The sequence below is a fragment of the Convolutriloba macropyga genome, chromosome 7 (genome assembly GCF_964194025.1).
Source record: "Convolutriloba macropyga chromosome 7, txConMacr16.3, whole genome shotgun sequence".
NCBI classification, from domain to species: Eukaryota; Metazoa; Xenacoelomorpha; order Acoela; family Convolutidae; genus Convolutriloba; species Convolutriloba macropyga.
Window position 1 is genome coordinate 16,953,566 of NC_134474.1, and position 23,879 is coordinate 16,977,444.

The following is a 23,879-nucleotide window of genomic DNA, read 5'->3' on the forward strand; positions in this document are numbered from 1 at the left end:
ATATTTTCACTGTAGAGGACTTTGAGTGGTATCTTTAGAAAACTTGACCAGTTTCTATTTTTAATTTAGACAAATATTTTGAATTTCGCTTCTTCTGAGGAGTTACGGAGGTTTAAAGACTAGTGAACAATAGCCCAAGTTCCGTTGTTTTGTTAACATTTTCCCTAATGTTTGTTTAAAATTTGATCAATTATTGCTAAGGTATAATATAATTGACAGCAATAGTCTGAATGAATTTAAACGATATAAAAGAGTTACTGAGTTGTTCGAATCAACAGTTTCGAAAATAATTCCAGCTGAATTTACAAAAATCAGCATTTTTGCCTTTTTTGTTTTATAGAAAAATGGTATCAATTAAGCCTATTTGGTCCACCTTGTCCAGTTTGACCCACGCTGCAGACATTAAAACTGCAGAAACAATTTTCCTTTACTAATCTTTATGACATTTTTTTTAATACTTTAAGATTTTCCTTAGACAAAAAATTTACCTAAAAATTCAGAACAGTTGCGCTTTTTAACAGCCGCACAGCGATAGCCGGTCCAGTTTTGGTCGCGTCGTTGAGTTTTGCGTTGAAAAAGGATTCGAATTTTAATTTGCTCCTATTGAATTTTTATTCCTGCATTTATATATCCTAATTGCATAAAAGTCCTTTGTCATATGATTCAATTAATAAGAAGAACAGTAATATTTCTACAAAGTTCAGTGTAACAATGTTGTGATTTAAGATTAAAGCTCGTGGATTTTCGGCTCCGACATATAGCTTTCATAAAAATAAAACGAATTCTTGAGACTTGCCATTATTTGATGTCTCATGGCCGAGTTCAATTAATCAAATTTTTAGTTCGGTATCTATAGAAAATATCTGGTGCTTTCAGGTTGTACATAAAGTATATTAACGTGATATAACTCGATAAGTATCCAAAAGACGTCATTTATTTTTGATATACTGATTTTTTGGTCAAAATAGTCATTTTATGTACCAATTGACAGTTTTTAACTTCAGGAGATGCAGCGAGAGCAAAACAAATTTAGTCTAGATTTGAAATTTTCTAAGTCAATAATTATTCTGATTGTAATGGGACGCTGTATATATTTTTCGAAACACTATTGACGTTCTTGTTTTTTAAGTTAGGTACTGACCTGAATTATTGCAATTCCAAACTCCTATATTGATAAGTTAAATTTACTTGCAAAGGGAGGCCAAGAGGCACCAATTATAGTTTCGGCAAAATGCATAAAAATTTCTGTCTTCAACACTTTTTGCATAAAACCTTTCATGAAATTTTGAGTTCTGCCTCTATAAACTAATAATATGTAGTCTTATGATTTAGCCTCTGATCACAAGAACAATTGTATTCCTCAGCCAAAATAAATCAAACTATTATAGTTATAATTTCCAAAAGTACGGTATTTGTGTCTTACGCCTATTTCAATAAATAATGTTTTTTTAGGTTTGCTTTTTTAAATCTTATTTCTGCAACCTTTTAGCGTCTTTTCATTGAAAAGAGAAGTTGCGTTCTTTTCTGTGAAATACAAAATAGTTTTAACAGCTGTTTTATCATTTAAATATTGGTTCTCTGGCGTTGATACTACGAGTTTTCTTAAATTGTTTATTTATTTTTTTGACATTTTCCATTTTCGAGGTTCCTTCTGCTGTCTTGTACGATCATCACAATAATGAAACTTTATTGACAAGTCGCATATCATTTTGATGGCATTGAAATTAGGCGCAATTGAATACGTTTAATTACATATAAAATATTTTGATCTTATAGGCTTCCACACGGTTTCCTCGCAAAATTGAATTGATTCTCATATTTTTGAATATAATCTTTCATGAAAATTTCAGTTCTTCCTGTATTAATTGATAATACAAAGTCTTCTGACTTAGCCTCTAATGACAAGAACAATCGTATTCTTAAGCAAAAACTATTTATTTGTTTTAGGTTGAAAAATACGGTATTTGTGTCTTACGCCTATTTCAATAAATAATGTTTTTTTTAGATTTGCCACTTTAAATCTTTTTTCTGCAGCCTTTAAGCGTAATCTCATTGAAATGAGAGGTTGCGTTCTTTTCCGTGAAATATAATATGCTTCTAGCAGCTGTTTTTATCATAGTTTTTATTATTGTTACTATAGAGTTTTCTTACAGTTTTTAATTTTTTTTTGAGATTTTCCAATTTTCGAGGTTCTTTTTGCTGTCTTATAGGGCCATCAAATTAACGACATTTTATTGAGATGTTATCATCATTCTGATTAATATTATTATTGTTTTTATTCATATTATTATCAGTATTACTATAACTATTTTTTTCACTCTTATTATTTTTATTTTCATCATTATTATTATTATTATTTTTATTATTATTATTATTATTATTATTAATATTATTATTATTATTATTATTATTATTATTATTATGATTAGTGTTATTATTATTATTATTATTATTATTATTGTTTAAATTATTATTTTTTTATTATTACTATTATTTTTATCAATATTATTACTATTACTAATATTTTAAAAGGCAATATTAATGAAAATAACAATAATACAAATAAAAATAATAATAATAATAATAATAATAATAATAATAATAGTAACAATAACAATAACAAAGTAAATATTATTACTATTAGTTTCATTATTATTTTTAAATTATTATTATAGCTATTAATTATGTTTCTATTTTTCTTATTTTTGTTGACATTTAGAAATACATCCTGCCAGGAAATTTTCTGTTAAAAATTTCTATGGAAAACAATTCTGTATGGCAAATGCATGCTGCTATATTTTTGAATTCAGTTACTTTTTGTCATAAAAAAATAAAAGCAAACAGAGTAACTACTTGATATTTGTTCCGGACAACTTTAGAGGGGGAGGAACAATATAATCAACTGGTTTTTTTGTTCAGTCCATATTCACCAGTTAATTTCCAGTCGATATTTTCACTGTAGAGGACTTTGAGTGGTATCGTTAGAAAACTTGTCCAGTTTCTAATTTTAATTTAGACAAAATAATTTGAATTTCGCATCTTCTGAGGAGTTACGGAGGTTTAAAGATTAGTGAACAATAGTCTAAGTTCCGTTGTTTTGTTTTCCCTAATGTTTGCTTAAAGTTTGATGAATTATTGCTAAGGTACAAGAAAATTGACAGCAGTAGTCTGATTGAATTTAAACGATATAAGAGAGTTGTTTGAATCAAGAGTTGCGGCAATAATTCCTGCTGAATTTGCAAAAATCATGCTTTTTGCCTTTTAAGTTTTATAGCAAAATGGCATCAAATATGCCTATTTGGTCCACTTTGTCCGTCATGACCCGAGCTGCAAACATTAAAACTGCAGAAACAATTTTCCTATACTCATATACGTACTAATTTCACTTCCGGTTCTTCCAGAATGCTTCTGGAAACCAGCTTTTTCTGGAAACAACCGTCTTTCGATAATTTAAACCAATTTTTTATGAAAAAATTTTTAATATTTTAAGATTTTCCTTAGACAAAAAATTTACCCAAAAGTTCAGAACAGTTGCGCTTTTTAACAGTCGCACAGCGATAGCCTGTCCAGTTTTGGTCGCATTGTTGAGTTTTGCGATGAAAAAAGATTCGAGTTTTATTTGTCCTTGTTGAAACTCTTTTTCTGCATAAATATATCCCAATTTTATAAAAATTCTTCATCATATGATTCAATTAATAAGAAGAACCGTAATGCTCCTACAAAATTCAATGAAACAATATTGTGTTTTTTGAATAAAGCTAAAGGTTTTTTGGCTCCGACCTATAGTTTTTGTAAATTTTAAACTAATTCTTGAGAAATGCCCTAATTTGATGTCTTATGGCAGAGTCCAAATAATCAAATTTTTAATTCGGTAACTAGAAGGCTGTTAAAAAAGCTATCAGTTGCTTTCAGGTTGTACATAAAGTTTTTTTTTCGTTTCGTTTTTTTTGGCACTCATATGACATTCAGGATAATGACAGCTCTCATTGATTTTGTCTGAAAGGATAAATAAAGCCATTGCAAGATTTCAGTTCATAGATAATTGCTTTCATGACTTTGAATATCATTTTTCTCAAAAAGTGTAAACGTTTTTCTAATCTGAACTTCTGTTTTCTGTGTACTTGTTAATTATTCTCAAAAATCGCCTCCCATACTTTTTCATCTGAAAATCAAGTGATTTTGTTTTTGTTTACTTTTTGTCTTCTGCAATTTTTATTTTTCCCCACGTTTTTCCAAAAAATGGATTAAAATGTAGATTTGTCTTGTAATTATTGCTGGTTGTTTTATTTATTTTGTTGTTTGTCTTGTTTCTTACACTCTTTATTTGTAGTTATCATCTGCCCTTTAATGATTTTTGTCATTTATATAGTGGTTAGAGTCTAGAGCAATTTAAGTGGTTGAACGGGTGATTTTCGAACAATAAGTTATTTTTCGAAAGTTTTCTGGTTGTGTATAAAGTTTTTTAACGTGATATAACTCGATAAGCAACCAAAATCCGTCATTTATTATTGATATTATGACTTTTTGGTCAAAATAATCATTCCGGTAACACTTGGTAATTTTTGTCTTCAAGGAGATGCAGCGAGAGCAAGACAAATTTGGTGTAGTTTGAAATTTTCTAAGTCAATAATCATTCTGATTGTAATAGGGCACTGTAATCTGCATCTATTTTTCGAAACGCTATTGACATTCTTGTTTTTTTTATGTCAGCCACTGACCTGAATTGTTTCAATTCCAATCTCATCTATTGATAAGTTAAGTTTACTCGCAGATGGAGGCCAAGGTGCACCAATTATATTTTCGGCAAAAAGCATATGGTTTTCTGGCTTCAACACTTTTTGCATAAAATCGTTCACGAAATTTTGAGTTCTGCCTGTAATAAAGGATAATATGTAGTCTTCTGACTTAGCCTCTAATGACAAGAACAATTGTATTCCTATGCAAAAATAAATCAAAAAATTTATAATCTTACTTTGAAAAAGTACGGTATTTGTATCTTACGCCTATTTCAATACATAATGTTTTTTTTTCAGATTTGCTACTTTAAATCTTATTTCTTGAAATTTGTAGCGTATTCTCATTAAAAGGAGAGGTTGCGTTCTTTCCTGTGAAGTACATTATAGTTTTAACAGCTGTTTAATCATTTAAATATTGGTTTTCTGGCGTTAAAACTACGAGTTTTCTTATATTGTTTAATTATTTTTTTGACATTTTCCAATTTTCGAGGTTCAATCTGCTGTCTTGTACGACCATCACAATAATGACACTTTATTGACAAGTCGCATATCACTTTGAGGGCATTGAAATTAGGCGCAATTGATTATATTTAATTACATAAAACTTGTTTTGATCTTATAGGCTTCCACACGGTTTCCTCGCAATATCGAAATGATTTCCCTACTGTTTTGTTTCTCTCTTTATAGTCATATGATATTCAGGATAATGACAGGTCTCAATGGTTTTTAATGAAGGGATAAATAAAGCCATTGAAAGATTTCAGTTCAGAGCTAATTGCTTTCATGACTTTGAATATCATTGTTTTCAAAAAGTGTAAACGTTTTTCTAATCTGAACTTCTGTTTTCTGTGTACTTGTTATTTATTCTCAAAAAATTGCCTCCCATGCTCTTTCATGTAAAATTCAAGTTATTTTTTTAGTTTACTTTTTGTCTTCTACAATTTTTGTTTTCCCCCTACGTTTTTCCAAAAAATGGATAAAAATTTAGTTTTGTCTTGTAAGTATTGCTGGTTGTTTTATATAATTTTGTTGTTTGTCTTGTTTCTTAAACTCTTTATTTGTAGTTATCATCTGCCCTTTAATGATTTTTATCATTTCTATAGTGGTTAGAGCCTAAAGCGATTTAGATGTTTAAACGGATGATTTTCGAACAATAAGGTATTTTTCGAAAGTTTTCTATCGCTTCTTCATATGGTGGAGAATTAAGTCAAAATGTGATTGAGCGAGGTCGAAACATTATATGCAACATTACCAGGCCTCTTTTTTACGGTAAAATCAATGTGCAGTCGAAATCAAAGTACTCATTGCTATATTTTTCACTCCCTCTAAAATTATTTATTGGAAAACGTAAAAATGGTTCGCAGTTAAGATAAAATGTTCGTCATAGCTACAAAATTTTTTCTTTGACCAAAAGTCGTCGAATTAACGTAATTTTTTTGCCAAGCTCTAGAGAATCAAAAATTCTTTCTTAGTTTGTATGTGTCTGCTATGCTATTGATAAAACGCTTTCATATTTCAAATGGTTCATTTTTTGTTGAATTTTAGTTCTCTGTCATTTCATGAAGCCAGACAATGATAAGTTCATCGAACAAACAACAAGCGACAGTTGTTTTTAGAATCAATTAGAAACTTTAGAAGCCAATACTCCAACTAAAATTTTTTAATCGGATTCAGCAAAAATAGGAAAATAAGTAGGAACATCACTTTCTAATTATTCCAAATTTTATCTCTTTGAATTCAGAATAATGCATTTTGACTGAAACCGAAGGTACGAACAAATTGCGAAAGAAGGAAGAAAACAAACTACTAGTACTACGAAAGGACTTTCGATTATGAGCGAGTAAAAGTTTTGTTCAATAAAATAAATACTAGTGCTAACAGATGAAATGATTTTTTCTTCGTTGAACGTCAGCATTTCCGTTTTTTTGCTCTGTTTTCGGGAGTTTTTATACGAGCTACGAGCTTTTAAATTTAAAAAACTCAGAACGATAAATGGCAACAGAGGAAAAAGTCATGCAGTTGAGATTAAAAAGGAGATTGGAAAATTGTACTACTCTAAAATTAATATGTGGTTAAGAAATAAACAAAAAAGAGGGTAACGAGTGCGAGAAATTGTGGGAAAAAATCAACGATTTATTCTACTGCATTCAGAACAACTTTTTAAGACTTTTTATGAGAATTAAAGCATAAAGAAGAGCTTAAATCTTTTTGACTCCACACCCTCAAAGGATAATTAGCAAAAACTCTATTTTTCTGTGAACCTTGTTTGGTAGGTAAGAGTAGGTAAGCAACTATCCCTCAAAATCGTATTCTGTTTTTTTTACTGTTAGTAATTTTCGTTGTCTAGGTAAACATGAGTTTGCAGAAAAAACTTAAACTTAACACGTTAGTGGACTCAGCAGTGGACTCAATACCTGAATATTAGTAAGTTATCAAATAGTAAAATTGATGTTGTACTCACTTGCTGTCCTCAGAAATGACTTCTTCCAGGACAGAGAGGACAAAAGAGATTTGAGATTTGAGTTCATCTTTGCACACTTCACTCCCCTCATCTTCGAGACTGGACAGCAGAGATTTCATTCTAAACACAAGACAGCAGCCATTAGTCGAATAGTTTAATAGTTGTAACACTCACGTGCAAGCTTTAAAATTCCACATCTCTCCAGTTCCGGATTTATAATCCCAGATTATTCCTACATATAATGCCAGATTTTAAAACTTGTTGCCAAGTTTGTGTTTCAAGGAACGTTACGCGACTCTGCTAACTTTACGTAATTTCAAACTTCTGGCATCAAAGTACACCACCCAGGTTTTGGGTCCAGAACCAAATTGAGCTATGATCAGACTATGCAGACTGAAATGACGTCTGATCAGACTTTCCAGACCAAATTAACCTCTGATCACACCATCCAGACCAAAATGATCTCTGATCAGACTTTCCAGACCAAAATGTCCTCTGATCAGACCGAACCCAGACCACTGTCCAGACTATAGTGCGCTTATGATCAGACCCAAATCAGACCATTGTCCAGACTATAAACAGACTATGATCAGACAATCTTTAGACCATGGTCCAGACCTTAATCAGACTATGATCAGACTCAAATGCGCTCAAAATAGTCTGGTCAGAGAAAGATTTTAATTATGAACAAATCTCTTAAATTTGCTATAATATATTCATTTCATAAAAACTGGTGTTTGCAGTATTAAAATCATCTAAGGAAAAGCAAATTCTGAAAATATTGCTAATGAAAACGAAACCTAACTGTTGAGAAAAAAATTTATTTACCATACCCCTTAGTTCATATTTCTGACTCGATGGATGAACTTAGACAGCTTTCCACAAGAAACGTCGTGGTCTTCAGTTAATGAAAATTTTCTCTTGAGGGGACCGGTATTTGCTATCAGCTGGACTCCTTGTTTTTGATCAGAGTCATCGGAATTTACATGAGTCTCTGATCGGAACGCTGCTTTATTGTTGCCTCTTGGCAGAGCCAACATCCCTCAAGAAATAAACAAAAAAATTGAAAAATAGTGCACTCGAAATCAGACCTTCCAGACCGAATTGACCTCTGATCAGACCAAACCCAGACCATGGTCCAGACTATAAAGACTGTGATCAGACCCTCCAGACCGAATTGACCTCTGATCAGACCGAACCCAGACCATGGTCCAGACTATAAAGACTATGATGAGACCGTCCAGACCGAATTGACCTCTGATCAGACCGAAATCAGACCATGGTCCAGACTATTGTGCGCTCGAACTGCTTTCCAGACCCTGTAATTTCGGTCTGGGAGCACAGGGGTGCGCGCTCGATTGGGTCTGATCATAGCTCAATTTGGGTCTGGACCGTAACCTGGGAGTAACCACGACGCGGTTCTAGACTAATGCCAGATTTTTTCAGTTACTTCATCACTGTCTCGAAACTAATACTTAAGTTGATGGAAATGTAATAAAACAACCACATTTTTAGCCGAAAGATTTTCGAATACAGCTGCAAAGACTAATTAGTCTTGGAAAGCAAGAGATATTAACAGAGAAGTTCAAGTGTTATGTAATTGAAGCAGCTAATAGCAACCCGTACCTAAATCCAAGTGTGTTTCAGTTATGGGCCAGTATAAATGCAATTCTTATCATTACTGAATCATAAACTGATTCATGTCACTTTTTGAATTTGTCAGACTTGCATTCAGTCTGATTTTCAAAAAATAACAACAAAAAAAGTGCGCTGAAAAAATGCGTAATTTTATGCATTTCAAATTACCAAATGTCATTTTACCCAAAACCATTTCACCCGAAATTTGTGTAAATTGTCCTGATACCAAAAATTATGTTCATTTGGAGTTGTTTGACCCTACGCCAATTTTGCAGCCATGTGGGGTTGTGGACAACTCTTATAAATTTGTGAAATCTACTTTGATGTAAGTAGAATTCACGTGAAATCTACTTACCATTTGAACTGGACGATTTAAAACGCAGCTTTGTAAGTACTATTTATATACAATTTTGTGTATTTGAAATTCACAATGACAGCGGAGAGATATCTGTGAAAAAAAAATAAAGTGAAATTTAACTACCGTAATTTTGAAAAATCTGGCTGAATAAAAGCTGTCAACATCAAAGGATTGAATTTAATTACACTGAGCATGAATTTCAATTACTTTAAGGGGCAATTTATCTACAAAGCGCGTGGAAAGTAAATACTTGAAAACTTCTAAATGTACTTAAGTTGAGAGTCTGGAACCTAATAACAACTTTCTTTCAGTACTTTTAAATTTTCTCTCTTGTGAACTCTGCTCACGTTTTCTCGCTTATATGTTTCAAAAACCGGTAATTAAATTTAAGGTCAATTTGAGGATGCTTAAGAGTAAATGTGTTAATATTAGCTGTGATATAACACGATCTCACGTTCTTTCTTAATCTTCAAGGCTTCATTTTTGTAGCCAAGTATACGTTGAACAAGTAGAGCTTCGTGTCTAGCTATATCAAGCTTATCTTATTCACAATTTAAATTAGGTTGTTCTCTCTCAACCTTCTAACATGACACAATGATATCCTTGATTTCAATAAGAACTTTCGTTGGTCATCCAAAAGTCTGTCCCCAATATTATGAATCATCGCTATTCTAACAGTAAAATTTCATTTAAAAATTCTTTAGTCTGTCAAATACTACCCCTAGTATTTGAATCTGGGGAAAAGATCAGCGTTCGTTGTCTGGATCCAACTCACAGAACGATCAATTTCCAAGATGAATGCGGAAACAGAATACAACAATTTGGAGGTAAAGTTCCTGCCGGCAACCTGTTTCTCCAATTACAATTAATTAATCGTGAAAATGTGTTTGTGTAAAAAAGATCAAGTTCAGCACAATTTGTAAACTCTACCATTAGAAATTTTGAACCAAAAAGTGCGATTTGATTGACTAAAATTACTCCGAATCTTTGGACTAATTATTACTACTGTCATCCCAAAAAGGTCAAAACAGACCCAGATTTTTCGTAATCCAAGATGAATGCGGAAACAGAATACAACCATTTGGAGGTAAAGTTCCTGCTGACAGCTTATTTCTCCGATTTCATTTACTTTAAAAATAAGTCTGAGTAAAAAAAATCAAATTGAGCACAATTTGCAAATTTTACTGTCAAAAACTTTGTACAAAAAGGACGATTTGATTGACTAAAAATTCTCGTGGTTGTCTTATTTCCGAGCATAATTTGAGATTATGTTTATAAACGCGTAGATTTCTGCTGAAGAAAGCAAGCAAATGTAGTTGAAATTTGTTTTGAGTTTTGAAATTTCCGTCATATTTATCTGTAAAGCATGTCTTAGGGCACACAAATTTAGGCGTACACGACAGTGACAGGATTTTGTCAGTCCTGCCCACAACCCTGGTCACATTTCGCCACCCCAACACTCTTGTCCAAGGCTATTATCCGCGATAATTAACAACATGTCAATTCGACATTAATGTAAGAAAACCTAAATGGCTATTACTTCCCGACAAGTCCCTAAATGGGCAAGGTTCGTGTAATTACGTTGCAATGGTATATTTTATTGAGTAAGTATGTCCGAAAAAAACTGCTCTCAACGAAAAATTTTTCAGAGTTGAAATCTAAACTTGTGTGGGCAGCAATAACACCAAGAAAAAATGGTCGCGGATAAAAATGCAATGAGCAGTTTTTGCAACTTCCCAAATCACAACTCCCAGCAACAATTAAGACCTCTATATGGGTCACGAGTAATAAACAATCAAAAGCCAGAAAAAAGGTTTCAGGCTGAGTGAATGCTCAAAATCCTGATTAATGTTCGCATTGTTCGCCAATGCAAGCGAGGGAATTCATGCTTTTTCTGAAACATTTCTCCTAGTTTAAAGCATAGTTTTTTTGATCGTAAATAACAATGACGTCATACGAGAATTTGGCACTAATTACTTCTGTTATCCCAGAAATGTCAAAACAGACCCAGATTTTTTCGGTATTTGACATTTCATGAAGATACATACCTTGTCGAAATGGTGAGCATCAAAGAGGACATAATTTTGATAAACTATTATTAATTTTGTAACAAATTTGTTAGAAAAAAATCTCTGTCAGATCTTCAAAGTAATATTTTGGTTGAGTCTTAGTGTTAAAAAGTAATGTTTGTTCTGAGATTGGCTAATCCGAATAATTTTTGTTTGTAACATCACCAAGCAATTTACTTAGATGATTTTAGTGATCAGTTTCCAGTCTTGGTGATCAAATTTTTGAAAAGCATCACAGTTTTCTTAGCATAAAAAAGCAGTAGTCAAGAAAACCATCAAAATTCTGTGTCAGTATTGCCTGCTGTCAACCTTAATGGCTCATTATTTGTCGTTTCCTTATAGCAAAAACGTGTAAAAACTAAATTAGGGAGTAAATTTGAGATCTCAAGGGCCCAATGAGTGCAGATTACGATACAATAAGAAAAGGGATGTTTCGAAAAGCTTTATAAATAATCGGTTTTAGAGTTGAGCTGTAAAAACAAAAAAACAAAAGCTATTGTGTGACTTGAGTTGTTTTTGTGCATTGCATAATGGAGACAGAATAATGACAACAAATAGAGCTTTTGTAATGTGAATTAGACTGAAATATAATTTGATAAAACAACGGCAACTCGTTTGCAAAATTGTGCGCAATTATTTTTGATAACCCAAGTTGATGTTTTCAAGAGGAAATTTATACCACCCTCATTCTTAAGCGGTGAATGTGGTGAAACCGAGAATTGTTGTAAATTTCGCGGTTTTAGCAGTAAAAATTTTCAACATTGGCAGTTTTTTGCGGTGGTTTTTTTTCCACTGCGCTGATCTGAACTCTTAGAAAGTTGAAGTGGGTCACTAGGAACCCAACCTTTTTGTCTTGAAGGCACCTTCATTTTTGTTCCGGCTGTATCGCCATTCATTTAACAATTTCAAAGTTGCTGGCACTTAAATCAGATCCACTGTACTTTATTTTTAAATAGACAGTCGAAGAACCTAAAACTTACATTCATGATATGAGATATGGAACCCTAGTGACTGTGGTTTTAGATTTTTTAAAATTTTTTGCATTATTAACATAATGCAAAGATTTTTTAAAAAAATTTTATAGCCACTATGGAACGAAAAATGATCTCTCATTATTACGCAAATAGCAGGCAAAAACAGAACAGAGCGTTTATTTGCATCAAAAACTACCTTTATGAGTTATTGAGGTAAGTGTTATCATGAGGCATTAAACATTAAGAATAGAAAAGTAATAGAGAGTCATTTTTTGGGACAAAATAGTATACAGCGCCGTAGAAAACTTGTCACCGCCTTATACAGCGCTGTACTAAGTTTTGTAAGTTTTCTACGGCAGCGTATCAGTCTTAGTAAACTTTGAAGCTGGGGATTCTAAGTAAACAGTAAGAATTCACATGTAAGCGAAAATGTCTGTTTCTTCTGAGTTCATGTAAGAGAAAAAGTCTGAAAAACACAGACAGTTTACAGCACATAAAAGCGTCATACGCGGCAAATTCAGGTAGAAGTTAAAAGCCATGAAATACATGACATTCAACAAGAAATTCAGTCTTACAGTAATTTTACAGCTTTCTTCCCTACTTTCCTTTCGTAATTTCACAGACTTCAAGCAATTGCGGCAAAATAAAAAAAACTAAATTTGACAAGTAGGCCACAATTTTCAAAGAAGGTTTTTTATGCCTAGAAACAGAAGCTGTAAAACAAAGTGAGTCATAAAACAAGTATAAAAAATGAGCAATTAAAAATGCGGCTTTTGTTCCGAGGTTTATTAATTTAAAATTCTGTCTGAAAATCGCGAATAAAAAGTGAGCCAAAGTGCAAAAAATTTATTTATAAGGAGAAGTTAAATAGTGCTAAAACCTATATTAACCAGAAAAACTGATAGTTATAAGCAGTGAGTACCGTCAACATTCTGATAGAGCCCAGTCTTTTTACTATTTTAAAAATATATATATAGTTTTGCAATTGCAATAAAAAATTAGTTGTAATAAAATTTATGAAAATCATCAGCAGTAAAGGTTTGTGAATTCAGTTAACTGAATCCTCAGATCTTTACCGATGATTTTCTTATTGATTTTATCAAATTAGTAATGATCACTGAAGAAATGTCTGGGTACGGTTTTTTCTGTGATTTAAGGTGATCAAAGTAAGATCTGGCTATTTTATCATTTTCTGAAGAAAAGCTCACCTGATGGTGTTGCTGCAACACGAAACACTTTTGCGAGTATTCATAATCGTTATTTAATAGAAATTTCACTGATTTTTGTGATATATGGCAACATGCAAGTTGAACTGAAATTAAAGAAAACCAATTCTGTAACTAATCGATAATATGTCCCTTCGATTACTAAAATTGGATTGAAAAGAATAATAGGATTGAAGAATAATGATTACACATATTTCGTACAAAAGTTAGGCATCTGATAAGAGTCCTTCTTCGAATTAGATCTTAAGTAATTAATAACATTAAGGGTAAAAGAGTTTTTGGTTTAATGAATTTGTTTTTGGGTGGCACAGTTGGAAGAGTGGCACAATTTCAGTTTCAATTTAAATGCAATTTTGATGTGCAATCTGACGGTGTCCTAATTTTCATTCATACTACTTAACACACTATAAGTTAACTCCAGTTTTTGAGCGCCTCATCATTCAACACCGTCACTACTTTATTATTTTTTAAACAAAAGTGGAGAGAGTAAAATTGGAGTGATATGGCTTAAGGGTGAGATTTTTAGGTGTCAATTAACATTTTTACACCTTAATCACATCACCCCACGTTTTATCTTTGATTATTTAATTAATCTTTAATTAATTATATTTATGAGACACAATAATAAGCTTCCAATATCTCAAAAGAGAAAAAGAGCAATGAAAAAATAAGAAGTCATAGCTATTATAGAGAAAATAAAGATAAAAATAATCAAATGGAGTCATAGTTAATAACGTAAATTTCAGTGACACAGGAATATATAATACTTTCAATCGAATTATATTAAACGTCCTTTGCTGCACTAAACCACCTATCACCCTAAAAATTGATAGTAAACAGAAACTGCCTTTGAGGTGATTGCAAGGGCTACAAGTTCGATTGACAATTGAAATTGAAACATCAAAGCATTTCTCAGCGGATCCCTCCCAACAATTTGGAAATTGCTTGCCAAATTGCAAAAATATGCCGTTGCATGGAAACTGAACTATTTAAAGGATGGGGCAACGATAAGTAACCATATGAGTATAACTACCGGAACTCCACGGTTCAGAATTTAATGGATTAAAAAATCAACATTACGTTGCGAAACCTACATTTTGAGCAAGCAAAATTTGCTACCAAATGTCAGCATTGTCCACTCCCCATGTTTTAAGATTAGGCTTTATAGGATTTGGCGGACAACAGTGACTGTAAGGTAAACCATTTCAAATTTCCTCAATTTTGGGAATATTTGTCCCTGATGTTCGCGTTCGGTTATTTCCTATCCATTTGCGTTGAACCTTAACCATACTTCTTCCACGAGAGAAGTGATGATAAAACGTAGTCACTCATGTTCGCAAACGTTGACAAGGCTGATCTGTAGGATTGGCGAAGTAATGAAACTGACTTTCAATTCCTTAGAGCAAATGACAGCTGGATTTAATTGGAATTGGATGGTTCGTTTTCGTTTGTTTTTCATTTGTTTTTAATTTTTGGATTCGATAGCTGATGTTTTTAAATGAAGCCCTCCATTACGTACTCACGAAGTTTTGTGGAAGTGTAATATCGTAACAAGATTTGGAATCAGCCCTATGCTGTTATCTCTGAATTAGAACCCAGTGTCGGCGATATCACACTCACACTGCTAGTTGTAATCAAACACGTCAAATCGTTTCGGGCTAAATCTGCTCGGCTCATTTCCCCCAGTTTCCGTCTATTATATTTTAAAAGGTTCTTTTCCACGTTTTGCTTTGTTCTGGTTTTTACGCTTCAAATTCAAGCACACAAATTTTACGCACACTCAGCGCAGTCACATGATCAGGTTTGTTCAATGCTTTTGGTTCTCATACTTTAAATTTTTTATTTTTGATAACTGATCAGTTAGATGCCGAATCAGTTGGATAGATCAGATCATTAGACTCGTGAAAATAGGATTCAATAGTTCACGGGGTTTAAAAGAGGTAGGGCTGTAAAATTAGGGGGTCAAAAATGTGACGGGTTAAATAAATTGGGGTGAAAAGAAAGATTCAACTCTATTTGCATAAGTCTTTTTTTTTCAGGTCTTGCATTTGTGAGAAAATTCGCCGAAAATCATTGAGGTACAGTTTTTACGAGGGGCAAAAGCTGAGGTTTTCTTTTCAAAAAATGCACAGATTTGTATTGCTAATTCTGCGGCAATGTTTATTGCAGTTTGTTTCTAGGGTATTTGATTTCATATCAACTATTATTTAATCTTAGGTTCCATCTATTTTTATGAAAATGTTAATTCTAATTTACGATATCTGTGTTTTTCTGTAATTGTTCTGCACAAAAAATTTGTTTCCTTATGTCGATGGGAACAAACTGATGCGCATTTTACGCCGATGCCTTATGAAAAATATCAAGGGTGATAATAGCCGTTAGAATTAACAATAAGTTATGTAAGAATGTCGTGGATGGAAACGATCCAAATTTCTGATCCTCACTGATCTCTTTTTAACTTTTGAGAAAGTGCGTCATTATCTAAATGTTCTCGCATAATTCTCGTGGACGATAGTTTTTATTTGTATGCTTTCACGGTCAACCTGCACTTAGATCAAAAATAATTTTGCTGTAAAAAAGTAATCCATTTGGTTGAAAGGAAAACATAATACTTCAGTTCTCGAAAATTCTAGAACAAAATGCCCCAATTTCTCAAAATTTGCTTCCACTTATCTACAATTCTACTTTTGAAACTCACCTTTAAATCACAGACAATTTGTTCCTCAAATAAAATCAAAAGCAAGCAGCAATTATGAATTTCAGCAAAATGTCACAGCAAATGACGTCAAGAATAGAATTTTTGTGAAAAAATGAATGAGAATAATCTTTGAACCAATTATTGATCTGTCTGAAAAATGTGAACTACTTTAATTGGAATTTTCAGCTCTTTTAATACCATTCAAATGATCACGAGAACAGTGATCGATTATTTTTAGCTAGCTGGAATAATCGATAATCAGCAACTGAGATATAATACAATAAAAACCTTTTAAGTAGGCAATTATACGGATTTGATTGACTTTTTTTAAATTTAGGTACTCGGGTCAATTAAAAAACATATCATTAACATTTTAGGTTATTTTATGGAATTCTAAAACTTAATTAGCGAAAAAATTTGAAAAGATCTTACTTAATTACAGTTTCCTATAAGGGCTATGACAGTAGAAGGGCTAGAAGGGCTCATTTTCAATTTTATGTAGCTGAAATGAATTGGTGACAATTGACTAGTTGGGACCCAAAAAAGGTGCCATTCACTCGATTCGACTCCTGAAGAAAAATAAATCATTGAAGTGTTGTAAAATAAGCTCAAATCAACATTATTAACATTTTCTAGTGAACTTACTGCCACTCTAATAGCTATCGGCATATACAAGAATAAATTTCCGTTAAATTTGCTCCTTACTTGTCAATGCTCTTTCGATAAAACAATGTGTGCTTAATTAATTATATGTTTAATTGATTATAACTAAATATTCAAATATTAATAAATAGGTGAATATTTTAAATAAATTAAATTGTATGTCAGCGTTCTGATTAAAATATGTACACGCGGAATCGCCATTTATCTTTAAGCTTGTCGTTGGCTAAAATTCAAGATGAATTCAAGAACTCACCGAGAAGTATGATAAGCTCATTAAAACATGGTTACAAAGAAAGAACAGAAAGTAAAGACCAGAAAGTTTAACTAAATATTACGTCAATAATATTATTAAGACTATTAAAAGCGACACAAGTTTAGGCGCCAAAAAATTGATAAATTGAACGTTAAATTATGCACTGAAAATTGAAATTATTCAGATAGTTCTCGCAATTTCGCCGCCATACAGTAACAAGGAGGCTTGTTATTGTGCGTTCGCATATGAAGTTCCGACCCGAGCTGATCTATATTTTTGAGTTAATTGTCAACCAAATGAAGAGATAACCAAAAAAAGATGTTTGTTTTTTAAAAAATTGTTTCACACCCAAACTAGTTGAATTACATAATGTCATGCCTCATTACAGCGCTCACAAGATCTGCCAATAAAAAGACTGCGAGATAAAAAAAAATAAGCACAACTAAAAAATATCGACAAAAACTAAATATCTAAATGTAAAAGCACCTAGTAAACAACGTCAAAATGCAATCAGATAAAACTTTAACTGCACAGAATTTCCATCATCTTAACTATACAGCAGATTGGATTTTTCCTTAATGAGACTAGGTAACAAGTACAGAGAAAAAATAATAAGGCGAAATTCAAAAAACAATCAACATTTTTAAACCAACTAATTTCGAACATCTTAAAAATCATTAGCTTTTAACAAAATAATTCTCAATAAATTTAATAAGAAATCAAAAAGAAATTGACAGGTCCTGTCTTTGGTTAGTCTAAGCCATAGAAACGGCCTAAAGATACAGAAAAGTTCAAGAAATTACAAACTATCTGCGAGTACCCAAATTTTTGAAGTCATTAAAATCATTAGTTATTATCTAAATATAGTTTTTTTATATTTCAATTGTTATCAAAACCAATTGAGCCGAAATTTATACTGAACAATTGAATATGTTCAATTGGGCTTCACTTGAAAATAATTGAGCTCTGTAATTACGCAGATGATGTGAAAGAGAAAAAAAGCACAAAAATTGACCACTCACAAAACTTTTATGAAAAAGCATATTGTTCCTTAGACAAAATATCGGTTACGACATAATATCAACAAAAAATTTAGTTTTTGAATAACAAGGAGTTTGATGGGAACTCTCAATGATGAGAAAAAGTTGAAACTTGACGAAAAGAACAACAATAAATATACAAAAAAACTATATAAATAACAAAAAATGGAAAATTTAAAAAATAAATTTGAAACGAATATTATCATAAATTTTAAGACTTTTTGCTATGAACTGACTGCATATAGTAATATCATTCAATCAATCCTCAATTAGAAGCTTATGAGACCTTTCAGAATTTTACGACTCCTTAAAGAAAAAAAAACAGCAAATTCTAAAAAAGTCTCTAAACCATTAAAAAAGAACTTGTCAGAACAAATGTTTATATTTAAAGTTAGTTTTTTTGACTATAATAGGATTTCTTTCTTTATCTATAAGACTTCACAAAATCAACAAATATAAACAAATTCTTTAAAACCACGAAATCTTTGAGAAAACCCTCAGTATCAACAACATTAAATCCAATAGCTTTAGACGGATGTCAGCAAATACGCTACGTTATGTCTAGATGGGAAGAGAATGTTGTTTGTCGTTGACCAATATTCAATAAGACATCAGACTAACTGTAATTACTATAAAAACAATAACTAATTAAAGCCAAAACCAAAACTTCATAAGAAAAGTGTGAGAAGAAAGTGTCGAAGCCATTTGAACCACAAAAAAGTTTTTTTTCTGAAAATTTTGTCTATGTTTTTTTAATGTCTTCTCTGAGCCAATGGGATCCACCAATCCTCTAAACTATCTCCAAAAGGAAACAAAATTATCAACAAAAAGTCCAAAAATTAAAAAATTATATATGAAAACTCGTCGAATCGAAGTCGTAAGGCCAATAATTGAGGATAACACATTTAATTAATTTTGGTTACAACATGGGTTGCCCTTTTTACTGAGACTGAGTTAGATTTAAAAAAGTACATTTTAGATCGACTAACATTTAAAAAAATTTTTTCCAAAATTTTTTTTAAAAGTCTGAACAATCATTAGCTGTTCACTCAAAGCACTAGATGGGTTCATTTAAGGCTCATTAGGAAGACTAATAATACTTATAAGGATTTGATTCACATTTTTTAGATTTAGGTACGCGGGTCAATTAAAAAACATCAGTTTAGGTTGGTAGGTAATAACAATTGAGGTTATTTTATGGATTTCTAAAACTTTCCAAAAATTGAAAAGATCATACTTAGTTACAGCTTCCTACAAGGGCTATGAAAGTAGAAGGGCTCATTTTCAACTTTATGTAGCTGAAATGAATTGGTGACAATTGATTAGTTGGGACCCAAAAAAGGTGCCATTCACTCGATTCGACTCCTGAAGAAAAATAAATCATTGAAGTGTTGTAAAAAAAGCTCAAATCAACATTATTAACATTTTCTAGTGAACTTACTGCCCCTCTAATAGCTATCGGCACATACAAGAATAAATTGCCGATAAATTTGCTCCTTACTTGTCAATGCTCTTTCGATAAAACAATGTGTGCTTAATTAATTATATAGTTATAATTGATTATATTTAAATATTCAAATATTAAGAAAAGGTGAATATTTTAAATAAACTAAATTGTACGTCAGCGTTCTGATTAAAATGTGTACACGCGGAATTGCCATTTATCTTTAAGCTTGCCGTTGGCTAAAAATCAAGATGAATTCAAGAACTCACCGAGAAGTATAAGCTCATTAAAATATGTTTACGCAGAAAGAACAGAAAGTAAAGACAAAAAGGTTTAACTAAATATTACGTCATTAATATTATTAAGACTAAATAAAGCGACACAAGTTTAGGCGCCAAAAAATTGATAAATTGAACGTTAAATTATGCACTGAAAATTGAAATTATTCAGATAGTTCTCGCAATTTCGCCGCCATACAGTAACAAGGAGGCTTGTTATTGTGCGTTCGCATATGAAGTTCCGACCCGAGCTGATCTATATTTTTGAGTTAATTGTCAACCAAATGAAGAGATAACCAAAAAAAGATGTTTGTTTTTTAAAAAATTGTTTCACACCCAAACTAGTTGAATTACATAATGTCATGCCTCATTACAGCGCTCACAAGATCTGCCAATAAAAAGACTGCGAGATAAAAAAAAATAAGCACAACTAAAAAATATCGACAAAAACTAAATATCTAAATGTAAAAGCACCTAGTAAACAACGTCAAAATGCAATCAGATAAAACTTTAACTGCACAGAATTTCCATCATCCTAACTATACAGCAGATTGGATTTTTCCTTAATGAGACTAGGTAACAAGTACAGAGAAAAAATAATAAGGCGAAATTCAAAAAACAATCAACATTTTTAAACCAACTAATTTCGAACATCTTAAAAATCATTAGCTTTTAACAAAATAATTCTCAATAAATTTAATAAGAAATCAAAAAGAAATTGACGGGTCCTGTCTTTGGTTAGTCTAAGCCATAGAAACGGCCTAAAGATACAGAAAAGTTCAAGAAATTACAAACTATCTGCGAGTACCCAAATTTTTGAAGTCATTAAAATCATTAGTTATTATCTAAATATAGTTTTTTTATATTTCAATTGTTATCAAAACCAATTGAGCCGAAATTTATACTGAACAATTGAATATGTTCAATTGGGCTTCACTTGAAAATAATTGAGCTCTGTAATTACGCAGATGATGTGAAAGAGAAAAAAAGCACAAAAATTGACCACTCACGAAACTTTTATGAAAAAGCATATTGTTCCTTAGACAAAATATCGGTTACGACATAATATCTATGATAACTGATATACGATTCAGGCGCCAAAAAATTGATAAATTGAACGTTAAATTATGCACTGAAAATTGAAATTATTCAGATACTTCTCGCAATTTTGTCGCCATACAGTAACAAGGAGGCTTGTTAATGTGCGTTCGCACATGAAGTTCCGGCCCCGGTTGATCTACATTTTTGAGTTAATTGCCAACCAAATGAAGAGATATCCAAAAATAGATGTTTGTTTTTTAAAAAATCTTTTCACACCCAAACTACTATTTGAATTACATATTGTCATGACTCATTACAGCGCTGACAAGATCTGCCAATAAAGAGACTGCGAGACAGAAAACAAACAAAATAAGCACAACTAAAAATTATTGGCAAAAACTAAATATCTAAATGTAAAAGCACCTAGTAAACAACGTCAAAATGCAATCAGATAACACTTTAACTGCACCAAATTTCCTTAATCTTATCTATAGAGCAGATCGGATTTTTCCTTAATGAGACTCGGTAACAAGTACAGAGAAAAAATAATAAGGCGAAATTCAAAAAACAATCAACATTTTTAAACCAACTAATTTCGAACGTCTTAAAAATCCTTAGCTTTTAACAAAATATTTCTTAATAAACTTAATAGAAAACCAAAAAGAAACTGATAGGTCCTGTCTTTGGTTAGACTAAGCAATAGAAACGGACAAAAGATACAGAAAATTTCAAGAAAATACAAACAATCTGCGAAAACACAAATTATTGAAGCATTAAAACCGTTAGTTATTATCTATATATAGCTTTTTTATATTTCAATTGTTATCAAAACTAATTGAGTCAAAATTTATACTGAACAATTGAATATGTTCAATTGGGCTTCACTTGAAAATAATTGAGCTCTGTTATTACGCAGATGATGTAAAAGAGAAAAAAAGCACAAAAATTGACCACTCACAAAACTTTTATTACTGCTGGGTATTCTAGTTATTAGTGAATGGGTGTAATCTCTATTCAATTACTGGTGTCACCGTCACGATCACCCGAGACAGTTTTGTTTTTTTCTTGATAACTTAATCACAACTTTTTTTGAACATCAATTTATCTGAATTTGAGCATTCTATACAAATAAATTGGGCTGTATTCCATCACGTCATCGGGTGAGACCAAACCATTTACATCACATAATCTTTTATTCTATTTCAGGTACAATTTCCCCCAAATTTTTATAAAAAATTGATATGGTAATTTTGTTTATTATTCAAGTAAAAGCAATACAAGATCATCAAATTTTCAATAAAAGTCCCTGAAAAATGTAACAAAGCGGAATTCATTGCGAAACTTCTAGAAACTGGTGAAAAAATAAATGAGAAGGATAGATTCATAAAACCTCTAGAAAAAAATTTGGCACAGTACAAATTTCAGAAACAGACAGTTGACATCAAGAAAGAGACAATAAATTGCCTGGAGAAAGATATTGAATAGTTCAAAGAACGGACATCCAAAGTCATTGATAATTTGCTAGAAAAACAGCATAATTCGCGTTTACTAAAAATAAAAAATATTGAAACGCCAGATAAAAATATTATCCGAAAGTGATCCCGCGCCTTGCTAAGCATCTTTTATTATCAAATAGCACAAACAGCAATATCAATCAAAAAGACATCTGCAATACATTCATCTTCTTCAGCAACAATTAAAAATATTGGAAATGTTGTTGAAATATATTCTCCTGGGGTTAAGACTGAAACTTTAGTATTACACGCTGGACATAATTCAATTGACAAAGGTTTATCTGGACAAGATGCTGCAATGCAAAAGAAAGATACAGTTGATAAGTGCATGAAAAAATTGAAACCACACCGTGTAGTTGTCATGGTCGAAATAGTAATAATGAAGCAACTGCAAAGTTTAATGAGCAACTGCAAATGGTATGTCTGGAACTGGATGGTCAGTACCCGTGGGCAAAAATTGAATGTCTTGATAGCACTCTTACATCTAATGATACTTCTTATGATGGGGTTCACCCAAACATGAATGGAATCAAAAAACTTGTGAAAAATATTCGACACTATAATGTCTTGAACAACCTACCTCTGCAGAACAGAATATGATTAAACCTCAAAAATTTCCAAATTATTGCAACATTGCTCGAGTTGAATAATGTGAAAGAAAAGAAAATTTGTTTTTTAAAATTGGCAACACTTTTTTTCTGACAAAATTGCACAAAAATCACTTCATAGTCATTAGGAGCAGTTTACCTCGAGCTAAACATTCGTTATACAATATTGTGTACATATTGATGGTCAGCTGGAGTGACAAAATTTTGCTCCCTAAAGCTGTTTGTTTTCTTAAAGACAAAAAAGTTTAACTAAATATTACGGCAATAATATTATTAAGACTATTAAAAGCGACACAAATTCAGGCGCCAAAAAATTGATAAATTGAACGTTAAATTATGCACTGAAAATTGAAATTATTCAGATAGTTCTCGCAATTTTGCCGCCATACAGTAACAAGGAGGCTTGTTAATGTGCGTTCGCACAAGAGGCTCCGACCCGAGCTGATCTATATTTTTGAGTTAATTGTCAACCAATGAAGAGATAACCAAAAAAAGATGTTTGTTTTTTAAAAAGCGTTTCACACCCAAACTAGTTGAATTACATAATGTCATGCCTCATTACAGCGCTCACAAGATCTGCCAATAAAGAGACTTCGAGATAGAAAACAAACAAAATAGCACAACTAAAAATTATCGGCGAAAACTAAATATCTAAATGTAAAAGCACCTAGTAAACAACGTCAGAATGCAATCAGATAAAACTTTAACTGCACAGACTTTCCTTCATCTTAACTATACAGCAGATGGGGTTTTTCCTTAATGAGACTAGGTAACAAGTACAGAGAAAAAATAATAAGGCGATATTCAAAAAACAATCAACATTTTTAAACCAACTAATTTCGAACGTCTTAAAGTCATTAGCTTTTAACAAAATAATT

At 31.7% G+C, this 23,879-nt stretch overlaps 1 protein-coding gene across 5 annotated transcripts in view; it reads right to left on the reverse strand.

The window, feature by feature from the left end:
* LOC142342653 (dual specificity calcium/calmodulin-dependent 3',5'-cyclic nucleotide phosphodiesterase 1A-like) overlaps window positions 1-23,879 on the reverse strand; it is a 339,291-nt gene that overhangs the window by 48,781 nt on the left and 266,631 nt on the right. For all 5 annotated transcript variants that reach the window (XM_075394099.1, XM_075394100.1, XM_075394102.1 and 2 more), the window contains one exon: window positions 7,198-7,317. In XM_075394099.1, coding sequence (XP_075250214.1) covers window positions 7,198-7,317 — 120 coding nt within the window. The remainder of the gene's footprint in view (window positions 1-7,197; window positions 7,318-23,879) is intronic.